This window comes from Camelus ferus, chromosome 25 (assembly GCF_009834535.1).
Source record: "Camelus ferus isolate YT-003-E chromosome 25, BCGSAC_Cfer_1.0, whole genome shotgun sequence".
NCBI classification, from domain to species: Eukaryota; Metazoa; Chordata; class Mammalia; order Artiodactyla; family Camelidae; genus Camelus; species Camelus ferus.
Genome location: NC_045720.1, coordinates 37,853,968 through 37,869,649, shown reverse-complemented (window position 1 = coordinate 37,869,649; position 15,682 = coordinate 37,853,968). Strand labels below are relative to the sequence as shown.

The 15,682-nt window shown below is 37.8% G+C and overlaps 1 protein-coding gene and 1 pseudogene across 3 annotated transcripts in view; one reads left to right on the top strand and one right to left on the bottom strand.

The window, feature by feature from the left end:
* Nucleotides 1–15,682, top strand: part of NECAB1 (N-terminal EF-hand calcium binding protein 1) — a 234,802-nt gene that overhangs the window by 41,628 nt on the left and 177,492 nt on the right. For all 3 annotated transcript variants that reach the window (XM_032467632.1, XM_032467631.1, XM_032467633.1), the window contains exon 3: nt 13,177–13,285. In XM_032467632.1, coding sequence (XP_032323523.1) covers nt 13,177–13,285 — 109 coding nt within the window. The remainder of the gene's footprint in view (nt 1–13,176; nt 13,286–15,682) is intronic.
* LOC102518204 lies at nt 1,696–6,007 on the bottom strand (annotated as a pseudogene).

The window sequence follows — 15,682 nt, the reverse complement described above, 5'->3', positions numbered from 1 at the left end:
TGCTAATATTTTGTTGAGGAATTTTGCTTCTTATTTTATTAGTGATATTGGCTTGTAATTTTCCTTTTTGTGATATCTGTGTCTGATTTTCGTGTAAGTGTGATGCTGGCCTCATAGGATGACTTTGGAAGCATTTCTTCCTCTGAATTTTTTTGGAATTGTTTCAGAAGTATAGTTGTTAACTCTTCACTAAATGTTTGGTAGAATTCACCTGTGAAGTCATCTGGTCCTGCAGTTTTTTGTTTGTTGGGAGTTTTTAATTACTGATTCAATTTCATTACTGGTAATTGGTCTGTTCAAATTTTCTACTTCTTCCTAGTTCAGCCTTGGAAGATTGTAAATATCTAGAAATTTGTCTTTTTGTCAAGGTTGATTTTGTTGGCAATTGTTCATTGTAATATCTTATGATCCTTTATATTCATGTGGTGTCAGTTGCAACTTCTCTTTCATTTCTGATTTTACTGATTTGGGCCTTATCCCTTTTATTCTTGATGAATCTGGCTAAAGATTTATCAGTGTTGCTAAATTCTTTTCAAAGAACCAGCTCTTAGACTCATTGATCTTTTCTATTGCTTTTATAGTCTCTATTTCATTTATTTCTGCTCTGATGTTTATGACTTCTTTCTACTAACTTTGGGTTTTGTTTGTTCTTTTCCTAGCTCCTTTTAGATGTTACTTTTTTTTTCTTTTTTCTTTTTCTTGGTTCCTGAGGTAGGCTTGTATTGCTATAAACTTCCCTCTTAGTGTGGCTTTTGTTTCATCCCATAGATTTGGGATCATTGTGCTTTCATTTTCATTTACCTCAAGGTAGTTTTAAATTTCTTTTTGATTTCTTCAGTGAACCAGTGGTTGTTTAGTAGTATATTGTTTAACCTTCATGTGTTTGTGTTTTTTGCAGGTTTTTTTTCTTGAAGTTGATTTCTAGTCTCAGCATTGTGATTGGAAAATATGCTTGATATGATTTTAATTTTCTTAAATTGCCGAGACTTGTTTTGTGGTCCAGTATGTTCTCTGTCCTGGAGAATGTTCCATATGCACTTGAAAAGAACATGTATTCTGCTGCTTTTGGATGGAATGTTTTTACATATATATATATATGTAATGTATATATATATATTCACCTGGACTTGAACATCTGTTTGCTTGCCCAGGTTATGGACATTTCAGCTATTATTTCTTCTAATATGTTGTTCGCCTCTTCTTCTCTCCCTTCCCCTTCTGGGCTTCCTATAATGTGAATGTTAGCATGCTTGATGTTGTCCCAGATACCTCTTAAACTGTCCTCATTTCTTTTTATTTGCTTTTCTTTTTTTCTGTTTAGCTTTAGTAATTTCCACTACTGTCTTCCAGCTCATTGATAACCTTTCTGTGTATCGTTTAGTCTACCGTTGTTTCTGTCTAGTGTACTTTTCATTTCAGTAATGTATTTATCACCTGTTTGGTTGTTCTTTACATTTTATAGCTCTTTGTTAAAAACACCTAATTTCTTGTTCTCTTTGTCCATTCTTCTCTCAAGTTCTTTGATCATCTTCACAGTCACTCCTTTGAACTCTTTCTTGGGTAGATTTGCTGTTTCCACTTAGTTTTTCTGGGTTTTATCTTGTTTCTTCATTTGGAGCACTCTTCTCTATCTCTTCAATTTGTCTTACTTGCTTTTTAAATTTCTGTGTATCTATTATGTTGGTTATATTTCCTGACCTTGGAGAACTGGCCTTTTGTAGGAGACATCCTTTGTGCCCCAGCAGTGCACTTCTCTCTGGTCACTAGAGCTATATGTCCCAGGGGTGCCCCCTGTGTGGGCTGCTTGGGTTCTTCTGTTGTTGGAGGCTGACTACTGTGGGCACTTTTGTAGGCTTGGCTGGCCCCAGGTCTGGTTGGTTGCTGGCCCTGCCTGTGTGAAGGCTGTCAGCCACTCCTTGGGGGTGCCAGAACTCCAGGGAGCCCTGGGGCTAATGCTGGCCCACTGGCAGGCAAAGCTGGGTCCTGGGATCTGGCTGCAGGGCACAGGAGTCCCCAGGCTGATATTGGATTGATGGTGGGTGTGGCCGGTTCCTGACGTAGCTGGTTGTAGGGTCTGGAGTGTCCCAAAGTTTGTTTTGGTCTGCTGGTGGGCAGAACCGTGGCCCAGCCTGTCCCAAGGCTGGTGCCAGCCTGCTGGCGGATAGGCTGGGTTCACAGGCTGTGGGACTGTAGTTTCCTGGGGTGGGTGTCTGCTTGCCGGTGAGTGGAGCTGGATCCTGGGTGTCTCTGGACGCAGAGCCCTGGGGGTCCTGGATCTAGTTCCTGTGCACTGGTGTGTGGGGCCTGGTCCCAGGCCCTCTGGTGGGCAGGGCCATCTCCAGGGATGGCGCTTGGCTCAGGTCATTTTAAGGCAGCCTGTCTGCTGGTGGGTGGGGCTGTGTCTCCGCCTGGTTAGTTTCTTGGCCTGAGGTGTCCTAGTACTGGTCCCTGGGGGCTGGTGGGTGTGAGTGGGGCTGGGTCCTGAGGCTAGTAACCTCAGGGGAGGATTCCAAAATGGCACTTGTCAACACCAGAGTCCACATGGTAGAACAAGTTCCCCACAATGGGTGCCACCAGTGTCTGTGTCTCCACGGGTGGGCTCTGATGGCCTCCTCCAGGATCAGCAGGTGTGTCTGACTCAGGCTCCTTTCAAATTACTGCGTCTGCCGTGGGTCCCAGAGCATGTGAGATTTTGTGTGTGCCCTTAAGAGTGGACTCTCTATTTCCTCCCTCAGCTCTCCAGCTCTCCTGAAATTAAGCTCCTCTGGTTTTCAAAGCCAAACGTTCTGGAGGCTCATCCTCCCAGCACAGGACCCCTATGCTGGGGATCCTGATGTGGGGCTCAGACCCCTCACTCTGTAGGATAACCTCTGCAGTTGTAATTATTCTCCCATTTGTGGGTCACCTAACTGAAGGTGTGGGGTCTTGACTATCCTGTGACTCTACCCCTCCCACCTGACTCGTGGTATCTTCTTTACATCGTTAGTTGTAGAACATCTTTTCTGGTAGGTTCTGGTCTTTTTCATTGATAAGTGTTCATAAATTGTAATTTTGGTATGCCTATGAAAGGACGTGAGCTCAGGGTCTTTCTATTCCACCATAATGGTCAGTCTGTGTATATCTTCTCTAGTATAGTGTCTATTCAGATTTTTTTGCCCACTTCTTAACTGGCTTTTTTTCTTATTGTTGAGTTTTAGGAGTTCTTTGTATATTATGGCTACAAGTCCTTACTCAGTTTTGCAAATATTTTCTTCCAGTCTGTGCCGTATTTTTCATTCTATTAAGAGTACTTTCTTTTTTTCACAGCACAAATTTTTAAAATTTTAATAAAGTTCAACTGATCAATTTTTTTTCTTTCATGGATTGTAATTTTTGTGTTGCATCTAAAAACTCATTACGAACCCAAGGTAACTTAGATTTTCTCTTTCTTTGCATTTTAAATGTAGCTCTATGATATATTTTTAGTTAAATTTTATTATTGCAAAGATTCCAGGTTGGTATCTAGGTTAATTTTTTTGCATTTGGGCAGCCTGTCGTTTCTGTGCCATTTTTTGAAATGACTATTCTTTTTCCATTTAATTGCCTCTATTCCTTTGTCAAAGATCTTGACTATATTAGTATGGGTATATTTCTGAATTCTTGATTTTGTTTCATTGATGTATACGTGGTTTTTTTTTTTTTTTTTTGCCAATATAACACTGGCTTGATTACTATAGCTATTTATAGTAAGTCTTGAAATTGGGTAGTGTAAGTCCTTTGTTTTTTCTTCTTCATTATTGTGTTTATTATCTAGGTCTTTTGTCTTTATATAAATTTTTTTTCATTTCAGTAATTTTATTGAAAGGTATATCCCTTAGTAACAAAACATAATGGTAGTTGGTCAGGTTACCTCTGGCACCTCAAAATGAACACTGATGTATTCAAAATGTTGAAATTTATCAGTGTTTTGGGAAACTGAAAAGTTATCTGTAAAACATGGTTTATAAAAGTGTAAGATACATTACAGTTCTTTGGTTTATTTTCCAGTCCATATCTACCCATAATATGATGTCAAAATTGGGTACAGCCATCCTGGACGGACTCAGTATACACACTGCACTGAGTAACCATTTACATACAATACTTCAGCACCGTAGATCTCCTGAGAGTCACTGAAATCCTGAACACTACCTCAGCAACCTTATTATGAAGTTGCCTCCTTTTCTTAAAATTCTTTTGGCACAGTAGAGGCAATTACTGAAAGTGTATTCTCTTCCTTTTAAGCGAAATTCTAAATTGGAAGCAATGACAGTTTTATAAAAACAGTCCTTAGTAAAAACTTCTGGAGTGTTAAATCAGAAAATTTTCACAATGATGCTAATTTATTTTGAATTACTACTACAATAAAACCAATTTTCTTGATGAGACTAGATTGAGGCAGTAAATTTTGTATAAAACTTTTTTTATCATGGATACAAACATCACCTGGTTTCTAGAAAAATATTAAAGATAACGTAATATGCCAAAATTACTAGGTCTGTAGTTTTGTTTTATATGAAATACTCTCCAATTTAAATGTGATTCCCATGTAGCAATAAAGTCCACATCTCTGGATTACCTATTTGACTTGCATTATGGGTGCCAAGAAACTGTTTTCACTGCCTAGAATAGTGATCCTTGTTATGCCTTAAAAGTGTATTTGTGAAATGTTGGTTTTGATGCAAACCTCCTAATTTGAATTAAGTATCCATTTTTAACACCACCTAAATACAATATATTGACCCAACAGAGAAGGCTGGTTCAACATGAGAAATGAAGATTCGTAGTTTACCTCCCCAGGCTTGTCAGCACTTCACATTTATACTGTTAGCTTTGATTCGAATGCTTCACAGGTGAATTCAAATTTGAGTAATTCCACTACAGGGTAATGTTAATTAGGAGGTTTTCCCAAATGTGAGAACATCAATGCTGATCTAGTTGTGATGTTTTGAGGCTTCACTGCTTAAATCCACTGTAACATTATGGAACCCACAGCTCAGGATTGCAGAGACAGTCTTCAGTGTTGTTTTTATTTTTTGTTGCTGTAATAATCCAGTTCAGGGCCCGTTTCAGGAATTGTTGGAAGGTGGGTTATCCTGTAGTAACTATCCTTCAGTTGCCATGCAGTCTGCCCAGAAACAATCCATTTCAACTTCTGAATATTTGGTTTGCAACACTTGTTTGATGCATATTCAGTTAAACACTTAGATGCGAGCTCTTGCCAGAAAGTCAAATCTCTGCCATTCATCTTGGAATGGCTCTGAAGATTCTCTACTCTTCCCGTTAACTCTACACGCGTCTGTGCTTGATCTGCGAGGCAGTGATAGTGCCAACGCAGACGGCCTGGCTTTAGGAGCTGTGATCCTGCAGTAGCATGCCTCACGTTAGGCTGCTAGTCTTTCAGAATTAAGGCTGTTCTTCCTTTCATGTGACACGTTCTCTTGAATGAGTGAATAACAGAGTTGTAGAAATTGAAAGGCAGTAGGAGCTTTGACTTTCCAACACGCATTCTCCAACACGATCTTTTCCATTCTCATCAAGTCTGAAACCCTGAACCTATATTGGCTTATTCGGATCAAGTCAGTTGCCAACGGGACATTCCTTTCCTCTTCTGTTGATTTTACAGCCAAGTAGAAGCTGCTCAGTCCAACACACCCCAGGTGCTTGGGCTGTACCTTCATTTTTAACAGGAATCTGTCCAGTAAATTCACAGCTAGAGAAAACGTCTCTGTGTCAAAGCCAAAGAACTGAGTCGGACTAAGAAGATCTTTTACTTCAAAGCCTCTTAGTTGTGCAGTCATTCTAAGGCCATTATCGTGGGCAGATTCCAGTCTCAAGCCGCAGACCTTTGGCTGACATCTCGGCTCCTGTCCCAGCAGGGCATTCAGCGGGTGTAGCAGTTTCTGGGAGTCAGCTGGCAGTACCTCCATCATCTTGATGGCACTGCAGCTCCTCTGCGGTAACGACCCTCCCGGGTCTGCCCTCACCTCACCCCGCGGTATTAAATCCTAGTAGATCCGAGAAGCCTACGTGGCAAGGGGACTCCTGAACGAGAGGGGAGAGGCCCGGGGGTGGGGAGCCGTCCTGGATGGAGCCGCCCAGACGACGCTGCCCTGCTCAGGGCCAGCTCGGAGCAGAACTTTCCATAGAAATTTTAGAAACAGTTTGTCAGTACTACAAAATGGCTTGCTTGGATTTTGATTGATACCACTTTGAGAGACAAAGATGGGATGAACTGACGTCTTAACAACATTGAGTCTTCCAGCTGCTGGACATGGACTGTCACTTCATTTATAAATAAAGCTTAGGTCTTATTAATTTCTTTCATCAGAGTTATGCAGTTTTCTATGTTTAGATCCCTTCTATATTTTGTTGGATTTATACCTAAGTATTTCATTTTGGGACTACTTTTGTAAAGGGTATTATTTTTAAATTTCAAATTCCAGTTGCTTACTGCTGATATATAGTAAAGCAATTGACTTTGGTATGTTAACCTCTTACCCTGTGACTTGACTTTGTTTGGAGGTTTTTTGTTTTTTTTTTCTTGGCTGATTCTTTGGAATTTCTACAGTTACGCCTTCTGTGAAGAAATACAGTTTTGTTTCTACCTTCGCAGTCTATATACCTTTTATTCCTACTTCTTGTCATATTAATAGCTAGGACTTCGAGTATATTATTAAATAGGAGTGATGAGAAAGGACATCTCTAAGATCTCCTCTTGATCTTAAGAGGAAAGCATCTACTTTCCCACTATTTGGTATGATATTAGCTGTAGGGTTTTGTAGATGATTTTGTCAAGTTGAGGAAATTTCCTTCTTTTCCTAGTTTGCTGAGTTTTTTTTTTTTTTAACTACTAATGGGGGTTCAATTTCTTCTAATGCTTTTTCCTCATCAATTATATGATCAAATGCTTTTTCCTTCTTATGCCTGTTGATATTCTGAATTACACCGATTGATTTTTGAATATCGACCCAGCCTTTCCAAGCATAACTGAACTAAATCCCACTTGGTCTTGATGTGTAATTTTTTTTTTAACATTGTTGGAATCGGTTTACTGATAATTTTGTTGAGAATTTTTGCATCATTGTTCCTGAGCAATATTGGTAGAGCGTTTTCCTTTCTTTTATGTCATCTAGTTTTGGTGTTAGGATAATTCTGGATCCACAGGATGAGTTAGTAATGTTATTTCTGCTTCTATTTTCAGAAAGAGATTGCAGAGAATTGCTGTCATTTGTTGCTTAAATGCTTGATAGAATTTACCAGTGAATCCATCAGGGCCTGCTTTTCTCCTGCTTGCTTTAGCTCAAATTACTCTTTTCTCTAGTTTCCTGAGATGGAGGCTTAGATACTGACTTTAGGTCTTTCTGCTTTTATGATATATACATTTAATGGTATAAATTTCCCTATAAGCATTGCTCTTACTGCATTGTATACATTTTGATTTGTTATATTATATTCATTTAGTTCAGAATATTTAAAAACATTTTCCTGACTCTTCTTAACTCATGCATTATTTAGAAAGGTGATGCTTAATTTCCAAATATTTGGGGATTTTTCAGCTATCTTTCAGTTTTTAATCTGTTTACCTCCACTATGGTCTGAGAACATGCTTTGTATGACTTCTATACTTTAACTGAGTTAAAGCGTGGCCCTGCACTTAAGCAAGATACATGGCATCTCTTGGAGGAATGTTCCATGTGTGTTTGAGAAGATTACGTGTTCTGCTGTTGCTGGAAGCAGTATTTCTAGAAATAAATATACATGAAGTAACTGATAGTGGTGTTCAGGTCAGCTGTATCCTTGCTGATTTTTCACATGTTTGATTTATCAATTACTAAAAGAGGCGATTGAAGTCTTGTTTTGAAGTCTCCTTTGTCTGAAATTAATAGAGCTACTTCAGCTTTCTTTGGATTAGTATTACTATGGTGTATCTTTTTCTGTGCCTTTAGCTTTAACCCACATGAATCTTTATATTAAAGTGGGTTTCCTGTAGACAACATCTATCTAGTTGGCTCTTGTTTTTTTAACCCACTTTGACAGTCTCTGTTTTTCAGTTGGGGTAATTAGACCATTCACATTTAGAGTGATTTTTTTATATTCTTGGATTAATACCGACCATGTTTGTAGTTGCTTTGTATTAGTTGTACTTGTTCTTTGTTTCTTTTCCCCCTCTTTTTTCTAACTTATCTGGTTTTAAACAGTATTTTATCTGATTCTGGTTTACCTCCTCTCTTAGCAAATCAGTTACATTTCTTTAAAAAAATTAGTGATTACTATATACATTTTTCACTAATCTAAGCTTGCAATTTTCATTTTTCCCTAATCTAAATCTACCTGCAAATAACACTTGTACCACTTCATGGGTAATAGAGGTACTTTGTAGCAGAGCATTTCCCGTGTCTCCTGTTGCTTGTGAAACCATTATAATTTATTTCACTTTCCCACATGTTATAATTACCAATATGTTGTTTGTATCACTACTTTACACAGTTGTCTCTTATACTAATTGAGAATAAGAAAAAGAAAATATTTTATTTTACTTTTATTTATTCTTTTTCTGACATTTATTTTTTCTTGTGTGGATCCGTGTTTCAGACCTGTATCGCTTTTGTTTTCTTCTCCCTAAAGAATTTCTTTTAACATTTCTTGCAGAGCAGTTCTGGCAATGAATTCCTTCAATTTTGTCTGAGAAGGTCTTTATTTCTCCTTTATTCTGAAGAATTACTTCATGGATATGAAATTCTAGATTGTGGTACTTTTCTTTTAACACTAAATATACTCCACATTTTTCTTGCTTGCATAGTTTCTGATGAGAAATCCACTGTAATTAAAATTCTTGGGGGGTAATTAGGTTTATTTATTTATTTGTTTGTTTATTTTTTTAATGGAGGCACTGGGGATTGAACGCAGGACCTCGTGCCTGCTAAGCATGCTCTCTATCACTGAGCTATACCCTCCCCCACTTATCATTCTTATTCTTAGTCCTATGTGGATTAGATTTTGTTTGTTGCCTCTTTCTAAATTTCCTCTTTGTCTTTGATACTCTGCAGTCCTGTTGGTGTGATGGTAAAGAATGGTGGAGCAGATGTGTTCTGTACTATTATAATTAATATAATATAAGCATTTTTTTTTTTACTTTTTACCTTTTTTCTTGAGTTATAATCAGTGTACAATGTTGTGTCAATTTCTGGTGTACAGCACAATTTTTCAGTCATACATGAACATACATACATTCATTATCACATTCTTTTTCACCATGAGCTACAAGAAGATCTTGAATATATTTCCCTGTGCTGTACAGTATAAACTTGTTTATTTTATGTATACCTGTCAGTATCTACAAATCTCAAACTCCCAGTCTGTCCTTTCCCAACCCCTTCCCCCCCGCAACCACAAATTTGTATTCTATGACTATGAATCTGTTTCTGTTTTGTATTTATGTTCATTTTTTTTTTTAGATTCCACATATGAGCAATCTCATATGGTGTTTTTCTTTCTCTGTCTGGCTGACTTCACTTAGTGTGATAATCTCTAGGTCCATCCGTGTTGCTGCATTATTTCATTATTTTTTATGGCTGAGTAGTATTGTGTGTGCGTGTGTGTGTGTGCGTGTGCATGTGTGTATACCATATCTTTTTTATATAATAATCTGTCAATGTACATTTAAGTTTCTTCTGTGCCTTGGGTATTGTAAATAGTGCTGCTATAAACATTAGAGTGCACAGATCTTTTCAAATTAGAGTTTTAGAATTTTTGTCTTTTCCAGGTATGTGCTCAGAAATGGGGTTGCTGGATTATATGTAAATCTATTTTTAGTGTTTTAAGGGACCTTCATACTGTTTTCCATAGTGGCTGCACCAATTTACATTCCCACCAACAGGGTAGGAGGGTTGCATTTTCCCCTCACCGTCTCCAGCATTTATTATTTGTAGACTTTTTGATCATGGCCATTATGACAGATGTGAGGTCATACCTCATTGTATAATTAGTGATGTTGAGCATCTTTTCGTGTGTTCGTTGACCATCTGTATGTCTTCTTTGAAGAAATGCTTATTTAGGTCTCCTGGCCACTTTTTGATTGGATTGTTTTTTGATATTGAGTTGTATGAGTGTTTGTATATTTTGGATGTTAAACCCTTGTTGGTCACATCATTTGCAAATATTTTCTCCCAGCCTGTAGGTTGTTCTTTTTGTTTTGTTTATGGTTTCCTTTGCTGTGCAGAAGCTTACAAGTTTGATCAAGTCCTATTTGTTTGTTTTTGCTTTTCTTTCTTTTGCCTTGGGAGACTGACCTAAGAAAATATTGCTATAATTTTTTTGTCAGAGCAAATCCATGTTTAATACTCAAGATTTCCTTTTTTCTAAGACTACTCTAAACAACTGCACTCTGCTGCCTTCTTCTCAAAAACATTAATGGAATTTGGAGTATAGGGTTAGAATAATTTAAAAATAAAGCAGAGAGGACTAGCTATGCTCAGCACAAACTCAGGAAAAAATGTAATTCTAATAGAAAAAAACCTGTGCACTTCTGTGGTAAAAGTTAGAATTATCATGAGACAGCAGCCCTCACAAGGTTTGCCTAGTCTCTGAGCCAAGCCAGGATAAATTAAAGTTTAACTGTGTTCTTCCATTTCAAAAGAAAGTTGAATTAGAAATAAAATATTTTAATAAAAATTTTATAATTCTTTATTAATGCATAACTATAGTAGAAGGGGATTTTTTTCTCCCTTTCTTTTGAAAAATGTAATACTTTCTTTAACATTAATGCCCTAGTCTAGAAGTATTCAAAGTTAACTCTCTGCAGTTGCTTGTTTAAAAATGTGGCAGCCTGAACTGAAGACTTCCAGGAATCCTTCATATGGTAAAAACAGGCTTTGAAAACACTTTTCATCCTTCAAGTCTGGACTGTATTCAGTACCTCCTATTTATGTGTTTTTTCCCAATAAGAATTAGAAAAAAAAAATCAGACTATTAGCCCTCATAGAATTATCATAGGACATGTTACTAAATGCTTTTATATGATAGTATGTACATTATGACTTGAACTCACTTACTTATGGTAATTATAAAGAAGAATTACAGAGCCCAACCTGCTCATAAGGGAACAGGGGCAACTGGAGTCCTATGAGCGCAGCCCAGTTTACCTGAGGACCAGTATTCACCAGGGAAAACACATTCCGCCATGAATGTGGATGTATTGCATGTGTTGCAGATCACAGTGGTAGAGTTAGAACTAGTGGGTTGATTACTGTTTTTCTTTTTCTTTCTTTCTTTTTTCTTTTTTTTTTAAGTAGATGGAAAGGTCATTTCCGTTTCTCTCTTTGACCTATACCTAGAACTAGTTTGTGTCAAGTTTCCCCACCTGGCAATATATTTATCATCAAAGCATGGCAGTCCACTACACTAAGTCCGGTCTGGGGCATACATCAGGTCGCATGAGGCTAAAGTTTAAAATAGTCTTTTGAGACATGACACTAAAATAGCCCATTGAAAAACAGAAACGCAAAGTTAGATGTTTTAGACAGTCCTGGTGGATTAAATGTCATTTTGTAAAGGGTTTCTATGGTGTTTGAGTGGCTGAGTTCGGCTGAGCAAGTCCCATCCAGGAGGCCACTGGGGGTTAGTGACTCATTCTGTGCTTGATCCAGGTCAGGATTCTTATGACCTCTATGGAATATATCTGCTCAGTTAACTCGGCAAGAATTAAGTGGAAGATTAGTTAAATATGCCTATTATGTTAAAAAGCAAAATGAAACACGATTTTAAAACTCTTAGGGGTATTTCTATTTGTATTTTGTAAATAAGAAGTTTTGAAATGTTACATCCTGTAAGTCCTTATCCGAAAATTTAAGTAATTCCGTGATTAGGCCTATTCTGTTCTTTATGATAATATCTCTCAAGCATGAGAGTAAGGAGGAATCACATAGGTTGTTAAAAAATTCTGATTTCTTGTCCGCCCACCCCTCCGTGCTGTCTGTGAGATTCTGTTTTCCGGTATGGACAGCAGTCTGCATTTTAACAGTTCTCTAAGCAGTCTGTGGGCCATCTTTTGAGGAAAAAAATGCTCTAAATGACCCTCAAAGATCCAATCCTGTTAAATCATACCTTCTACTCTAAGACAAATTGAACTTTGTTCAGAATAGTGTGGTTGGTAGGATCACACCTTAGGGATTTTGTGACCATGGCACGTTCCTCCTTAGACCTCCGTTGCCTCTTTGTAGATGGAGAGGATCATTCCATCCCTTACAGTCATTTGGCAACTGACCTGAGGAAACCGGCAAAGCAGCTCCTTGCACAGAGAGCTCTCCCCTTCATGGTCGCTCCCTCCCCGGGTTTCTCTGCTGCTGGGTCTTCTACGAATCTTTCACTTTCTTCTGTTACTGTGTTTCTTCCATCTCTGCTTCTTCAGATTTAACTGTTTTCCAACGTCAGGCACAGGCACAGAAGTTGCTAAAACTCCCCATGCCCCCAAATGAAAGGATCTTTTATCACCCAAACTCCCACATATTCCAGAGTGTGTCTCATCAGACTTACGTGTTTTTCTGTGTAACATACTTAGGCCTACGCCCGCACGTCTTCTCTCTTTTATTAGGCTCCCCGATGGTCTTTCACTTTGTGTCGCACAATAAGCAAAATGTGTTTGGCTTAAAAAGCGTTCATTTGCTCAAGCAGTGAAAGAATGAACACAGTTTGTTGGACTGTGATAGCAATTCTGAGATTCATTCAGTTACTATGCACTTATTAAACGTCTGCTGCTTATTCTGCAGTCTGCCAGGTCCTGTACATGAAGACAAAGCATCTAAATAATTAACTCTATCTTGGGCTTTTATTTGGTTGTTTATTTGGATATCCTTTGGTGTGGCCAGTTAAATGGCTTATTAACTGTTAAATGTGTGCCATATGAATAAAGGAGCCAAAAATATCCCAAATCGTGTAGATGTAATTTACTGTAGTGTAAACATCTGCAGTCTATGTACTATAATGATACATTCAATTATTTGTATTTTAAAAACCTTGAGTTATGCTTCCTTCTTGAATATGTGTGCGTGCACAAATAAACCTGTACAAGCATTTGAGCGAAGTTTTAAAGCTGAAAGCTAAAATAATGTACAAAATTGAAATGGCTTGCTTCTCTTCTGTTTGTTCTTACCATTTTAGATGATGGAAAATTGTCCTTTGAAGAATTCAAAGCATATTTTGCAGATGGTATTCTGAGCGGAGAGGAATTACATGAGCTCTTCCACACCATTGATACACATAATACCAAGTAAGGAAACTTTTTATCACTGGATTCTGTAACCAAAGTGGAGAGGGCACGAGCAAGTACACGCCAGTGACCCAGTGACGCAGAGGGGGAGGAAAGCTGCTGAGGGCGTATGTTGTAATACTCACCTATGTATGTTTAATTCTAAAATAGCCTCTCTTTAATAAAAGAAATGCTGTGAGAAACTGGATTTTGAATTGGAAAAGAATGATCTTCTGTAGGGAGTTCTCATAAAGCAGTTTTAGAGTTTTCAGACTGTGAAACAAAAGCCTATGTTATAATAACTCTAAGTCTATACTGATAAGAAAGTAGAATTTTATTTTCTTAGACTTCATCGCAGTTTGCTTTATTTAAAAAATTGTCCAAAGGGCATTTTTATAATAGTGCAGTGAAATGGGAAACTGCAGTTATCTGGACAATTCAGATGTACTGAACTCCAAATCCCTGTTACCCGAGAGATGCAGGCAATGCAGGACGTTGAATCTTCTCTGAACAATCAGTGTATGCAGTAATGTATTTGATTTTTTTCTCCTTTGCATTAGTGTAGCATCTGCAAAGTTTCTATTTATATTTGCATTGTGCTTAAAAATATAAAATAATGAGGGATTTAGAATACAGAGCAACAGAAATATGCTGCTTGAGTTGGATAATTGCATCAAATCACATAATTTGTGACAGTCATAACTGCAGAATTCTAATGTGGAAAAGCATCGCTTCAGCCGTGCCTTGAGACCCAGCAGTGTGTCTGCTGCTTGGTGATTACTGTCTTGCTGTTGGGCAAAGTGTTGAGATGGTTCCAGGCAGTGAACCAGCTTGCCAAGAAAATGCTCATGGGCTACAACTCTGCAGAGATGTTTTCTTGCAGCAGATTAATAAGCAAAATTAAAAGATTAGATTCACTTTACTCAAGCAGCTGAATATTTTTAAACAACAATTTGTAAGTTCGTTGACTTCTGTCGGGGTTCCAGATTCCCAGCGTTAGTGGGTAAGTGTATCAGAAGTCCCACTCTGTGCGACAAGTAAGAATATGAAATCCCATTAGTGGTGCAGCACGGGGCCAGCTTATAGTTCAGGGGAGCGTAGACCCACTAACTGATCATTTCAAAATAACACCATAACTGCTGTGCCTGAAGTAGGCACAGGGTACTTTGGGATGACAAGGGGGTGGTTGTTAGCCCGGCTTGGTAGCCTTAGGGGATGTCCGCAGGGTTAGACAGCCAGGAGCTGAGTCTTTATGGGAGAAAAGAAATTGGTTAGGTAAATAAAGAGATGCAGGAATATTTCAATCTGAGGGGAAAGCATAAGAAAAGACCTGGAAAAATAAGATGAACTGGGGCAACATGTATTTTCTTACTATCAAAATGACAAATGTAAGGCTGAGCGTAGGAGAATCTAGAGAGAAAAGAATGGGCCAGACAATAATTTGCATTATGAGATTGCTAAAGTGTTTCAACTTAACCTGTTGGCCAGGAAGTGACATCTTTTTAGGTCATTGTGGCTCTGCTCAAAGACAGGCTTAAGAGGGTAATGGTGGAGGTAAGGCCAGCTGAATGCTTAAGTTAACTTCTAGGGAATAATGCTTATGCATGGGATGAAGAAAGCTATTTTGTACCATTCTAAGAAATGATACTTAAATGAAAAAAAAAAAAAAAAAAAGACCAGAGTCTCCTTTCTGAGCTCAAATGTTGGAAGTTGAGATGCTAACACTCCATCATGTATGCTAATTACTTCTTCTTCATTACAATTTAAAACATTATAAACATTTAAACCTTAAAGTTTTAACAATACCCAGGATTGGAACAACTATTGATAATCATGGTTCCAGAATTTGGCGTCATGGAGATTTTTCAATTCCTATTTACTCATAATAATGAAAAAATAAAGTTTTTAATAGGCCTTGTTGCCTGATTTTGCTATTTTATTTATATATTTATTAATGCTTGGCATAATTTTCATAAGTGCTAAAGAAGCAGATGTAATGATTTTACAGTAAGTCTAAAGGAATAGGTATTGCCACTAGTTACTCTCTCAAAAATGCATGAGTAATGATAAGTGTTTTCTAATCATGTTGTTCAACTTAATTTGGAGCTGAATTATATTAGATATTGACTTCCGAATTATACCCATGAAATTCCTTTAAAAAAACAAAGGATGCTAGTGTCAGGCTTTGATCTTTTAAGGAGATTCCTTCAAATATTGGCACTGAAATTTCAGAGCTATAGTCCAAGCAAGTGATAGCATTTATTTTGTGTGTGATCCAGTTTTTAATATTTCAGTGATCATACTATATGTGCCATATATATTTCCCTTTCACATACCTTCTGACAAAATATGCTCTCAAATGCACAGCATCCGCAGCCACACTGACAGCCTAGCCTGAAGGGCATACATAGCCTGGAC